This window comes from Carassius gibelio, chromosome B3 (assembly GCF_023724105.1).
Source record: "Carassius gibelio isolate Cgi1373 ecotype wild population from Czech Republic chromosome B3, carGib1.2-hapl.c, whole genome shotgun sequence".
Classification (NCBI taxonomy): Eukaryota; Metazoa; Chordata; class Actinopteri; order Cypriniformes; family Cyprinidae; genus Carassius; species Carassius gibelio.
Window position 1 is genome coordinate 9,499,218 of NC_068398.1, and position 13,334 is coordinate 9,512,551.

The 13,334-nt window shown below is 37.6% G+C and overlaps 2 protein-coding genes and 1 long non-coding RNA gene across 3 annotated transcripts in view; 2 read left to right on the plus strand and 1 right to left on the minus strand.

Moving 5' to 3' along the window:
* On the plus strand, nt 1–8,656 carry LOC127952874 (histone chaperone asf1b-A). The gene is made up of 4 exons (XM_052551729.1): nt 1–486; nt 1,796–1,911; nt 5,032–5,208; nt 7,946–8,656. The coding sequence occupies exons 1-4, from the start codon at nt 378–380 to the stop codon at nt 8,135–8,137; spliced, it is 594 nt and encodes a 197-aa protein (XP_052407689.1). The 5' UTR covers nt 1–377; the 3' UTR covers nt 8,138–8,656.
* Nucleotides 7,081–13,334, minus strand: part of LOC127952878 (uncharacterized) — a 10,774-nt gene continuing 4,520 nt past the window's right edge. The window contains exon 2 of the long non-coding RNA XR_008153064.1: nt 7,081–8,205. This is a non-coding gene — a long non-coding RNA (uncharacterized LOC127952878). The remainder of the gene's footprint in view (nt 8,206–13,334) is intronic.
* Nucleotides 9,183–13,334, plus strand: part of LOC127952862 (cAMP-dependent protein kinase catalytic subunit alpha) — a 19,064-nt gene continuing 14,912 nt past the window's right edge. Inside the window, exon 1 of the mRNA XM_052551717.1 lies at nt 9,183–10,152. Coding sequence (XP_052407677.1) covers nt 10,104–10,152 — 49 coding nt within the window. The 5' untranslated portion in view covers nt 9,183–10,103. The remainder of the gene's footprint in view (nt 10,153–13,334) is intronic.

The window sequence follows — 13,334 nt, forward strand, 5'->3', positions numbered from 1 at the left end:
TCCGCTCTCCCTGACGCGCGCTGGAGCTGTCTGAACACTCTGGCGGGAGACAACGCTACTCGTATTGTTGTATTGTCAGTAGAAGTGACGGGTATCGTGAAATCATAGGTGTTTTACGTCTGTACGTTACTTTAGGTCATATTTTGAATTCTTTCTCCTTTTAATTTGAGAGGAGAGACAGCTTAGACTTCTCTATTCTCCTGCTTTAACAGTATAATATATGGTGTCGGGCTAAAAGCTCGCCAGTTAAGAAGTGAAACCAAACCTTCTGAGAGTTTTACTAGAAACGTCTGTTGAGTATTTGAACTTGTTCTCGGCTTATCGGCCTTGCGTTGTTTTGGGGTAAATTTCCGTGTTACTTCTGACACGCTAGCGCTATGGCAAAAGTGCAAGTGCTAAATGTAGGTGTCCTGGACAACCCGAGTCCATTTGGAAACCCGTTTCAGTTCGAAGTAACGTTTGAGTGCATGGAGGATCTTCCCGAGGGTGAGTGTTAAAGTTGAATTTAGGTTTAGTGTATTTTCTCAGTATTCGTTAGCTTGCTAGCTAACGCGCTAAGCTCCTCCAGATGACGTCAGAATGGCGGGTGATTGCAGCGTGCGAGGAAGCTGAGCTGTAACTTATCCTTTGTGCTTCTCACCTCAAACCTGTTTTATACAGTCTATGGTTAAAACCAAGCAAATCGTCTCTCTTCATCAACAGTTGTCGTTTTCTATTGTTGTGTGTACGTTATTTCTAAGAAAAAAAAATGCAAGTAATTAACTGCTAACATACATCATGATGGTATTACTATTCAAATATCTCCAATGGGACCCTTGACCACTAAACAAGTCATAAGGGTCTTTTTTTATAATCTGAAAGCTGAATAAATAAGCTTTCTATTGATATATATTTGTAATGATAGCACAGTATTTGGCTGAGATACAACTATTTAAAAACCTGGAATCTGAGGGTGCAAAAAAAAAAAAAAATCTAAATATTGAGAAAATCACCTTTAAAGTTGTCCAAATAAAGTCATTAGCTATGGATAATACTAATAAAACGTTTCAAGTTTTTATATATTTTATTTAGGAAATTTACAAAATCTGATCTTTACTTAAAATCGTAATGATTTGTGGCATAATTTTTTTTTGACCAATACAATGTATTGTTTGCTATTGCTACAAATATAGCTGTGCTACTTATGACTGGTTTTGTGCTCCAGGGTACATATCAGTAAATGTCCACTGTGCTACATTGTTGTCATGTAGAATCGTTAATATTTCTGTAAAACTTATATTTAAACTTATTTAAATTTATTTAAATTCAAAATAGGTGTTTTCTATTTGAATATATTTTCAATTTTAATGTATTCCTGTGATCAAATCTGAATCTTCCGCATCGTTACTCGAGTCTTCAGAGTCACTCCTTCAGAAATCATTTTAATGTGCCGATTTGCTGCTAAAGAAACATTTCTCATTATTGTGCTGAAAACAGTTTTGCTGCTTAATATATATTTTTGGAAATCAGAATATATTTTTTAAAGGATTCTTAATTTCTTTATTTAGATTTATTTTCTTTACAACTGGACTTTAGTTTTTCACAAATAAATTGTTGCAAAAAAAAAAAAAAAGGTTTTCAGAATAAATAAATGTCTTCAACCATTAAGAAAAAAAACAAAACTATAGCATACACTACAGACGAAAAGTAAGATTTTTAATGTTTTTGGAAGAAGGAAAGATTGTTTAATAACACATTATGCTGGACAAATAGTCTGATCTTTTGCATAAACATGTAACTGTTTTCTCTGTTATAGATCTTGAATGGAAGATTATTTACGTGGGCTCAGCAGAAAGTGAAGAGCATGATCAGACTCTTGACTCTGTCCTGGTTGGTCCAGTTCCTGCAGGCCGACATATGTTCGTGTTTCAGGTGAGATCACAACACACATTATCATCATCAACAGTAAAATATATTCTAGTAAAATTCTACTTTGTAAATGACGCAAATAAGGTATAAATGAGCTATTTTCAAAGTGTTGCATCTGCTTAAAGGGTCAAATCATGCAATTTTAAAGGGGGGGCGAAATGCTATTTCATGCATACTGAGTTTTTTACACTGTTAAAGAGTTGGGTTCCCATGCTAAACATGGACAAAGTTTCAAAAATTAATTTGTACATTTGAAGGAATATTTTTGTTCCAAAAATACTCCTTCCGGTTTGTCACAAGTTTCGGACAGTTTTTTTTTTCGAGTATGGCTCTGTGACGTTAGATGGAGCGGAATTTCCTTATATGGGTCCTAAGGACACTTCTGCCGGAAGAGCGCGCGCTCCCGTATAGCGAGGCAGAGCACACATTTCACTGATCAGAGCGAGAGCGTCGCGAAAAGTCACAAAAGAAGTGTGTTTTTGGTTGCCAGGGCAAGACAACCCTGCACAGATTACCAAAAAAAAAAAAACCGCATTAAGGGACCAGTGGATGGAGTTTATTTTTACAGAGCATCAGCGGAGTTGTGCAAGTGTTTTTGTTTGTTCCCTGCATTTCGAAGATGCTTGTTTTACAAACAAGGCCCAGTTTGACGCCGGGTTTGCACATCGTTTATTTCTTAAGGATAATGCAGTCCCAACGAAAAAGGGTCACGATCGTGTGTTGGAACCGCATGCGGTGAGTTAAACTGCTTCAAATATCTCTGTGTTGTTAACTTAGCTATCAGCGCGTAAGCACATCAAGTAAACAACATGCGATGTTGTCATCAAACTGCACTTTCCACATGTACAGCTTAAAAAATAAATAAAAAAAAAGACGACATAAAGTGGAACTTAGTCATTTTCCAAAACCGCTAAGCAAATATCAGTTTTAGTACAGTTTTAGTACATACCACATAGAGACGCCTTTGCTGATGCTGCTCTTGTTAAATTTCAGCCTCTGGATCTGTGTCACAGCTTCCAGACGCTCTCAACGCAAAAGCTTACTCGCGCTCGTGATTCTTTAGCTCCGCCCACACGTCACGCCTCCAGCCTGTCGTTTTTTTCCGGGAAAAATCGGTACAGACTATCTTTCTCTTATGAATATAATAAAACTAAAGACTTTTTGGAGTTATGAAGGATGCAGTACTACTCTATAGGTACTCAAGATTAACAGGATATTGAGTGAAAACGAGCATTTCACCCCCCCTTTAAGGTTTCCTTTCTTCTTTTTTTATTTTTATTTGTACTATTTAAGTTTTCCTTTCTCTTTGGAGTTTTACAAGCTGTTTGTGCATAGATAAGATCCCTAAAGTTGTAAAGACTGATATCAAAATTGTCCGCCACAAATTGATTTTCCAAAAGGCTTTGACTTTGTTGAATAAACATGAGCACTACACATTTTAAAAATCAAAAACCGGTGCGGGTGTTTTTATATCACTGTATTTCTGAAGGAAACCGACTGTCTTCAGAAAATTTAAGATGAAATTTTCATTTCATCTTGCATGTTATCTAATGCCTCTCTCCCACTCTAAATGCGCCTCCTGCTGGCAGAAAATGGATTTGATTATAATTTATTTATTTTAATTTATTTGAATTTTTTATTTTTCTTTGAGCAGGAAGTTCCTCACAAATGCAGTGTAAGGCTGTGGGAAACGATGAAAAGAGATATTCTTTATAAAAGTTTAGACTCGTCCATGCCTTCCTAAAATGCCTTGTTTAAACGCCCCCAGATGTCTATGTCATCATGATGTGGAAAGATTAGCATTACACCGCCCAAATGTTTACGCAAAGAAACTTTGATTTTGCTGTAGAATTGTTGCTGCTGCCATCATGCTCTGAAGACACCGTGCATTTCGTTGTGAAAGCCAAACAACTTTGTTTGGCCTTCCAAAAGAGGACACGACTAGAAATGAGTGGTCAGGTTATATATACAACGTTGTTCCAGAACAGTTCAACCCAAATATTTGTGTATGTGCAACGCATTTTGTGAAGCACTGTTTCCTGATCCTGGGAGAGTAGACTACAGTGCCAGCTGTTTTGATTATGAGTTTTTAAGTATGTTTTCATATTTAAAGAATTTGCCATTGATGATTCAAACACGAGTTTTGAGCAGTGTAGAGTAGCACTTGCTGGACGTTTCTCCGATCACAACATGGTTTTATGTTTACACTGTGTGATACGCAATGCGTAAAAATAAGTATAAGTCATTATGTGTCATAGAGTGTGAGCTGCTCCGTCTCTCACGCAGCCTCAGAGGGAGGCCCATAACAATGCTTTGCTGCCCGCCAGTGCGCCTGCCTATATTTGCAGCACAATCGGTCAATGCCAATAATAATAATTAAAAATGTCAAAAATCGGTCAACCTCTAGTCACACGCTTGAGGTATTCAGCCAATCACAAGGCACTGGATAGCTGTCCAATCCATGCTTTTAAGACTGATGAGCTTTATAAAAATTGATGCGCTTCAGAAAGGCAGGGCATATAAAAATGTACATTATGTGGAAAATAATGTGTTTTTTGAACCTTAAACTGCATAAACATATTGCATTATAAAAAATAATGTTCTTTTTCAAGCAACGTCATATGACCCCTTTAATGTAACTTTTTTTTGCATTTCATTAGTACTTTTATAGCCACAATCCCATCACAACTATAATTGAGATTTATTTATTAAGATTACATGTTTGACACACAGCAACAGAATAAAGTTGTCAGTCCTGTATTTGAGTTGTTCATACGGCTGCATTCACATATTTCGGTTATTTATGGGTGTGTCAACCGCACCTGTACATTTTCAGGACTCAAACCTCTTTAATATAATATAAGGACTAAAATCAAAGGGGTAGTTCACTTAAGCTAGCAGAACTTGAGTAAACGTCTTTTTTGTGTGTTGTGCATTTGAAACTACATGAGTGTGGTTTATTGCTGAACTATTCCTGTAATGTTATATATTAAATGTACACACAGAAAGCCAATTATTGCACTTCTCCTGCAGTTACACCCAGTTAGAGTCATGCGTGTGTTCTAAATACTTTTCTTTCCCTCATTACTTTCTGTTATGATATTTTTGTCTTTCATGCGACAGGCAGATGCCCCAAACCCTGCCCTAATACCTGAGAGTGATGCTGTGGGTGTCACTGTTGTTCTGATCACATGCACATACAGAGGACAGGAGTTCATACGCATTGGCTACTACGTTAACAATGAGTACACGGACACTGAGCTTCGTGAGAATCCACCCCTCAAACCTGATTATGGACAGGTATGTCACTATGTTTCTAACACTCTGGAGTTTTGCCGCTTTTAATCTGTCTGTGTTAAAGCTATAGGAAACATAACAAAAATGAAACCAAAAAATATAATCTAATTTTTCACTCACAAGTTTACTATAAATTGTTGGCCAAAAATGCAATTTAGAATAAGATAGTCCCTCCCCTTAAAGTCACCATGAAATCAAAATTGTAAAGGTAAAGGAATCTTGCAGTGTTTATGGTAAATGATTTATCCATGAACATCCTTTTTTTTTTCTCTAACAACCTGTCACTCCACAACTGACTGCACACTTTCACTGTGTTTATCTTGCAACGGCCACTTTTCTATGATCCAATCAATCTCTGATAAATGGAAACACAAATCTCACTTAATAAGCCATTTAGCTTGGATATGTTATAATAAGGAAAAAAAGACTGTTGACTTCAATAACACCTGTTTTAAACTATTAATAGCAAGTAGAAAATGAATGGCTGCTATGTAAACTAAAGGTCATTGGTTATTTTAAAAACTGATTCAATACTGTATATCTGTAGAAGTGTTCCTGTGACTCAGTGGAAGAGCATTGCGTTAATAGGGCAAAAGGTTGTGGGTTCAATTCCCAAGGAACACACATACAGGTAAAAAAGAAAAAAATCTATAGCCTAAATGCACTGTAAGTTGCTTTGGATAAAAAGCGTCTGCTAAATGCATTAATGTAAAGTAAATAAATCTGGCCCCAACTTGCTGTTTTATATGGTGTACAGCAATACAGGAACGAACACTGTACTCGTAAAGCTATTTAATTGGGCTTTAATAGTTTTATTAAGAAGTATCTTATCTGAATAAAACGTGTGAAATATACAACTGAAGTTCATTTGAGTAGTGCATAATATCACTCCTTAGTATCAATTCTAATAAAAATGGTGCATAAAAGGTGTGGACTATTATGAGGATTACCTTAAAGAGCCACACAGATGGGAAATCAAAAATTACCTGTATTACAGTGTATGATGTAGCTGTCCATCAGTGTAAACAATGTGCAAAATAATTAAACCAAAAAGTACACGATTTATAAAGTTATTGGCTTCTAAAGTAAGAAGTCGACTCTGAATCGCTGAAACGAGTCGTTATAGATTTCAAATCTTTTGCCCATCTCTATGTACGTCACTAGGAGCACTTTCCATAATAATCTCCGCCTACCGTCTTGAGAGAAACGGTTGGTGTGATAGCGTCATGTCGAGGAGACAGTGTGTTTTTAATTGTAAAGGCAAGTTTGTTTTATTTTCACTGCCAAAGAATGAAGATCAGAAGAACCAATGGCTAAAATTAATTTTTACCACAATACCAGAGCAGTACAACAAATCCTTGTTGTGTTCACAACATTTCACTGATGACTGCTTTTCTAATCTCTGTGAGTACAGCAGGATTTTCAAAGCGTTTGGCCATAAAAGAGGGTTCATTATCAACTTTATTTAGAACAATGAGCATCTCCGAATCACAACGCGAAGTATGATTATGAAGTTATGTGTTTGTTTTCTCCCGAGCGTCTTATCAGTATGTGTGCTGTCTGCAGCCTTTCTCTGCGCTGATCGTCATGTACAAAAACGTAATTAAAATGAAGTGTAACTCCGTGAATACTCAACGAAGAGACATGAGAGAGATATCTATAGAAGCTTGACATGTCTACTTTAAAATTAAACAAGTGCTGCCGAAAACAGATATTCTGTGATAAAGTACTCCATATGAAAAAAAAAGCGATGTCTGTTTTTCATGTCTCCCTTCCTTATATCTAATGTGACCACGCCCCCGCGCTGAACGCGCTATTCAGATTCAAACTGAAGCGTGCGGCTAGAAAACACCCACACAGAAGAAAAAGCAGCGAGACTGTTCAAGTTTTTTATTTTACTGTTTGCTTCGCGATGATAGGAATAAGACATAATTCACCCCAAACAGATGCTAACGCATAGTTTACCGTGGAGGTGTGTGCAGAACAACCAATCAAACCTAACTATGTTAGTTGACCAATCAGAACACAGTATGCAACCGAAAGGTGGGGTTTAAGGAAATTTAATCTTTTGAACAGCTTTGCGCGAACCGTTTGGGGATCTCTGAGAATTGAGGTAATTTTAAAATGATATTTTGACAAAATTACAATGTTTTTTTAACCTTGGATGGATTTAAACCTATTGTACAGGACTTATAAACACTGATAGGAAGCTTAGAATTTTCATCTTACTGGCTCTTTAACTTGCAGTGCTTTGAGATTTAAATGAACAAAATAACATTTTTTGTAAAATAATAAACATTTGTATAATAAAGGTATGAAATGTAATCAAATAAAAACAATTACACAATTTTTATTATTTTATAGTTATGTTTATAGAAGCCTGTTTCTGCCAAAGAATTAGAAAAAAATAATTATATTGTGTATATCTCGCATATCTGACTTATCGCTGAATTGCGTGCAAAACGACAGATAAAATGTTGCAATTACCTTTATTTTTGTTATTCTGCGGCAGAAACAGGCTTTTATTAACATTGAATGGTTTCTATAAAAACAGAAGTGTTAATGTGGCCTGAGACAACATGCTAAAATTGATTGTAAATAAAAATTTGTGAAGATATGTTTTACAACTTTTCCCTAGGGGGGTGTTGTATTACCATCACTTTTTCCCATCCCTGATGAATTTGCATCCCTGTAAAATTAAAGTGTGTATTCAAAGCCCTTTTCATCTGCTTGCTTTCAGCTCCAGAGGAACATTCTGGCTTCCAACCCACGTGTAACCAGATTTCACATAAACTGGGAGGGATGTGCTGAGAAAATGGAGGATTCAGAGAATGTGGACCCTGCACCCAATGCCATGCTGCCCCCATCCTGCACTCCGGGAAAAGCACCTCCACTCGGCCTGGTGCCAGACAACTCCATGGACTGTTTGTAGTGACGCAGGCTCCTGTGAATAATCCTCACATCTCAAGGCTCATCCGTGAGCTCAGGTCAATCTGGACACTGTGGAGGAGAGGCGGGATCATTCAAACACATTAGAAATACAAATCAATCTAATTGTCTTACAGTCTTCACACCTATTCGAAACAAATCAGTGGTGAGCATGATAATGCCAAATCCTTTGGTATGCAATAAACATGTTTGCTTTTCGGTTCGAAACATGAACGGAGAGCTGGTGAGTCATGAATCTAAGACATGATTCGGGTATTATAGGATGTGATGCATCTAATGCCATCAGCCTTTTGATCCACAACCAATCCTTCCTCAGACCGAAAGGGGATGGAAAATCAGCTCAACAGATAAGATGTCAATGCATTATTCATTTAACATACGCCATAAGAAAAACTTGTGCAAAAGGTTGCAGCGGACAATATTTTTGTAGGTGGGACTGTATTATATTGTGTATATGTTTTTTTTTAATATCATGAAATGAAATAAATGTTTTGTTACGTGATCATGGTCACTGAAGTCGTTTTACTTTTGATTTGAGTGGATCCAGCTGTGCAGCCTTTTCATTCATAAAAAGCCGCTGTGATGTATTATGCAGGAGTTCACCATGTTTGGAGTGACACAAGCCGCTTGTTGCTTGGAAACGTGGACTATTGCAGCATCTGTGACCAGACCTCAAAGCAGTCTTTTAGGTTTTTTATTAGCATCAGTGTCAAATGGTGGATTTGCTCCTCTTTATGTTCTTGAACGGCATTAATGCATTTGCGGTTGAAATGCACCGTAAAGCACGCAACCTGTTCATACATGATTTGCACGAATAAATCCGTTCGTTGTAACCAAGCAAGTGCATTAACGTTAGTTGGCCAAATGCAATGCATATACCTGTGTATATGACCTCAGCGTGGTTGTTTTGCAGAAGACAGTCCTCGTGTTAATATTCTGAAGACGTCGGGTGTTCGCGTTTTCAAATTCTGACCAACATTCTAAAAATAGACCGTCTTGACGTCACACAGCCTATCACGGATTAGTCCAGCGGGAGGGGTCCGCGCGGCCATTTCGCTAAGAAACACACCGCGGAGGATCACCAAAGGATTATGAATGAAACCGATTCTGTATTGAAAAAGCAAAACACCGCGCCCGTTTACACAGACTGAACGCGAACAGAAAACTCTTAATGAAATGAACATAGATGACGTTATTTGTCAGTTTGCGGGGGTGGGATTAAAATCCTGCAGATTGACAGCGTTTGGCCTATCGTCGCTCTCCCTTCGTTGGATTGCTGAGGTCTTGTCCAATCAGCTGCGCGCTCTGCTAGCGCGTCACAAGCGTAACGGCCAATGGACACCGCGTAGCTCTCGCCGAAGCAGGAGTTCCCTGTAGCTGTGGATTGAGGATTAATGGAAGGGCTCTGACTGTCGAATTATGCGAGCTACATAGTGCACACGACCGGATCGCTTCATCAACACAAACAAGCAAACGACCAGGCTATCGAAAAGGTGCAGCGAAGTCGGCGTGCTGCGACTGGACCCGCGCGCGGACGGTTGAAAACAAGTGCTCGTGGCGCTCGAGAGGAAAGTCGAGGGCCTCGCTCAGGGTTAGCAGAGCGAGGAAGAGGAGCGAGAGAAGGAGAAGAAGACGGGCTCTTGGTGTTATTTCAGCGGACCCGACCCAGGAGAGCTGAGAGACGTTACCGAAACCGAAGCTCTGCAACCAGACAGCTACTGTTAGCTAGCAGCTAGCGCTCGCTAGCTAGCTAACCAACTAACCAGCTTCTATCAACCTCCAGAATTCATTTGATCTGACAGCGTAACGTTACTGTGATCCAGCGAGTTATGATCGGACATAGCTAGTGCAACGGACGCAGACATCGTATGATCAGTAAGGAGACGGAGTCTGAAGACAGTTGGCGTCAAAAAAAGTCGATTTAGATCTGTTGTACCTGGCCTGCAATCATGGGCAACGCGCCCACCGCCAAGAACAAGGGCAACGAGATGGAGAGCGGTGAGTGCTCGTGTGTTTACTTCTCTCCGGCTGGGCTTCGATGTACAGTGAAGCAGCTCCTCATCCAGTCATTTCCACTGAATGAATGACCTGCATGGTCTGAAGTCATAGTTAAATGTATAAAGGTTAAAAGGTATAACGTTAGTTCACCCCAAAAATGGCAAAACCGCTATTTATTTACTCGTACCCATGTCCTTGTTAACCTGTTTCACTTTCTTCTGTGGAGCTCAAAGGAAGATGACAGTGTCACATTTATTAACTTTCAGAATATTTACAGATATAGTGACTGAGGCTGTCTCCTCATAACGTCTTTCTGTGCTCCACTGGAGGAAAATCCTAAGATGTTGTTAACAATGCGATGTGTAATTGTGTATATATTAATTTTCCTTTAAATATCTCTGGATCCTATATGATCTTCTAATAAAGGCCTGCCCTCTTAAATCACTTTCACTGACTGCTATGAGATGTTAGTTGACAGATTTATACATCATCTTTAAGCTGAATAAGATTTCTTATAGGAGAATATTGGCTGAGATACAACTATCTGAGAATCTGGAATTAGAGGTTGCAATAAATGTGAAAATATTGAGAAAATGGCCTTTAAAGATGTCCAAAGAAGTTCTTGGGTATGCATATTAAGGATCAAAATTTAAGTTTTGCTATATTTACTGCAACTAGTAATAACCAGTTAATGACCTCTTAAAAAACATCAATACCTCCTAGATTTAGAAGATATTATTGCTTCTCTAGAAATTCACTCAGTTAAGCGTGCTTGATGCAACGGTGCAAAAATATGAAAATTGGTTTGTGTTTTCTGCATGAGAAATGGCTTGTGAGTGGGTCTAGGGAAGCGTTTTCAAGGATTCTAGTGTGTAAACATGAGATTGTCAGGAAGTTTTGGTGAATCTCTCCAGCCTCTTGCAATAATTTTGCATTCATTCTGTGTCTGTTAATGCAGGAAAACAAATTTAGACGTAGGCCTTAAGTCATCAAAATCTGTATGCATTTCCTTTCTTAATGAATGTTGAATTATGTCAGAGCTGCTCCATACAGAGAATGGACACCTAGGGCTGTTAATCTCCACCGTTATCAAAAAGCACTATGGATCTAGTCCATAAGTCTTGGAGGATTCTTTATTTACTGATAATCTTCAGCTCTATTGCAGATCTCAGATCTCATTTGTTGTTGCACAGGGGCCTATATTCGAGTATGCCACATGAAGACATTGTGCTAGGTTCAACATCAGTTATGCTGACTGCCTTTGGTTTTTCATGTCACATTATAGTGCCAAGCTAGAATATTTTCGCCACGCAGGAACTGGGTGCGATTTTTAGTACCGGACTGCCTTTTTTTCGAGAACCAAATTAGGTCCTACTCCGGATCTGGGTCTAACCAGCACAACTGGTACTACCGTGACGTAAGTAGCAGGGGTGTGACGAGACGCTTGTCCCTCGAGACGAGATGAGACACGACACGAGACTGGGTTCACGAGAAGGAGACACGAGAGATGAAATTTTTAGACTTTTTTTTTAAAAGAAATCCTCAATGATGAAATGTATAGAGAAAAACAAAATGCTAAAAATTTAGGTGCATTTTGAAGTCAACGTCATGAAATTAAACCTCTATTTGAATTAATTCTTTGCAGTAATAAACATTATGTAAACACTGCAGAAGGTTTTTTTTGTAATTGTAATTGCACAAAAATTTAAATAGTATAAATAAAAATAAGCAACACATATCCCTTTAAAGTGGAAGTGAAGCATTCGGTCATGTTTCTTATTCTGTAAACTGATTTCCACTTTAATAAAAAAGTATATATAATAAACATGATTAATGTATCCATTTAAAATAATAAAGCAGTGGTTCCCAAACTGAGGGGCGCAGCAAAGCTGAAGGATTTTTTTTCTGTTTTGATTTGTTCTTTATTGCTTTTTTTATTCAGTTTTATTTTTTCTAAACTTATTTTTTATAGTTCAATTAAATTTGATCAATTATAGTTCTAAAGCAGTGCGAAAGGCCCTTTAGTGTAAAGAACACCTTAGAACCTCTTTCCACTTCCACAAAGTGTAAAGGTTCAATGGAACCAATGGAACATTCTTCATGGAGCCATAGATGCCAACAAAGAACTTTTCATTTTAAGACTGGATCCCTTAGTCTTTGCAAGTCCATATGTTATTCTTTTTTTGTTTTTGTATTTAAAAAAAAAAAAAAAAATCTGTATTTAATATATATTTCACTTACCGCCAAATTTTATCCAACAAAACGGTACATATTAAAGGCTATGAAAATAAATAAAGTGATTGTAACCATGTAAGCCTTTATACTATGTGTTTCAAAGTACATTTTATTCTAACATTATAACATTGCAATCTAAAAAAAATAATAAGGCTTTTAAAACAGAAGCTAAGTTCACTAAACTAAAAATAAAAAAATGTGTTAGGATAATTTGATTATCAGTCCATTTGTCCATTACCACGTTAGTCACTTTACAGTCAGTGCGATCATAAAAATAGACTTACTTGTAAGTTTAAAATTCTACATGTCACATTTATTGTCCAACTACAAATATTTCAGCGAAATGTGTATTTTAGTCAGAATTATTGCACTCCTATTTAATTGAGCTCTGTCTGTTTGGCGCGCATGTGCGAGGCGGCGCTCGTTCACTGAAGTCTGTGAAGTTTAGCAGAGAATCCCAAAGCAGAAGCTCATGCTAAATATTTCCATGGCTTTCTAACATTTACAGATGGTACGCAAAATGATATGTCTTACCAGTTTTTAAAGCCCTTAATATGAAGCTTGTCACATTATTATTAAACTACTGTATATTGATATAAACAGTATTGCCTCATTTCGAATAGCTTATAAAGTAAATATTGGTATATAGCGTAAAATCGATATACCACCCAGCCCTTCTTGCTATGTCCTGTCACTATTATTGTTAGAGAACAATAGCTGTAAGATTTAGAACTATAGCTCTCAAACTAAGTGTTTGCTAATTTGGCAGTTGAAACAATGAACTGCCGATAAACTATAATAAAGTCACAGGCAGTCTTCATAGGTGCAGTTCTCTTCTTAGATATCAGTTTATTCTGTCCCTCAATAAATCGAATTTATCTCTAAGCTAATTAGCCTGGTGTCCTCGCCCATTTGAGCCTCTATAGCACAACGATTACATATCATAA

What these genes read in the sequence shown, in the direction of transcription:
- LOC127952874 (XM_052551729.1), top strand. Translation starts at nt 378, where the DNA reads ATGGCAAAAGTGCAAGTGCTAAATGTAGGTGTCCTGGACAACCCGAGT. An exon ending in CATGGAGGATCTTCCCGAGG is followed by an intron (nt 487 to 1,795) that starts GTGAGTGTTAAA and finishes TCTCTGTTATAG; the next exon opens with ATCTTGAATGGAAGATTATT. An exon ending in GACATATGTTCGTGTTTCAG is followed by an intron (nt 1,912 to 5,031) that starts GTGAGATCACAA and finishes TTCATGCGACAG; the next exon opens with GCAGATGCCCCAAACCCTGC.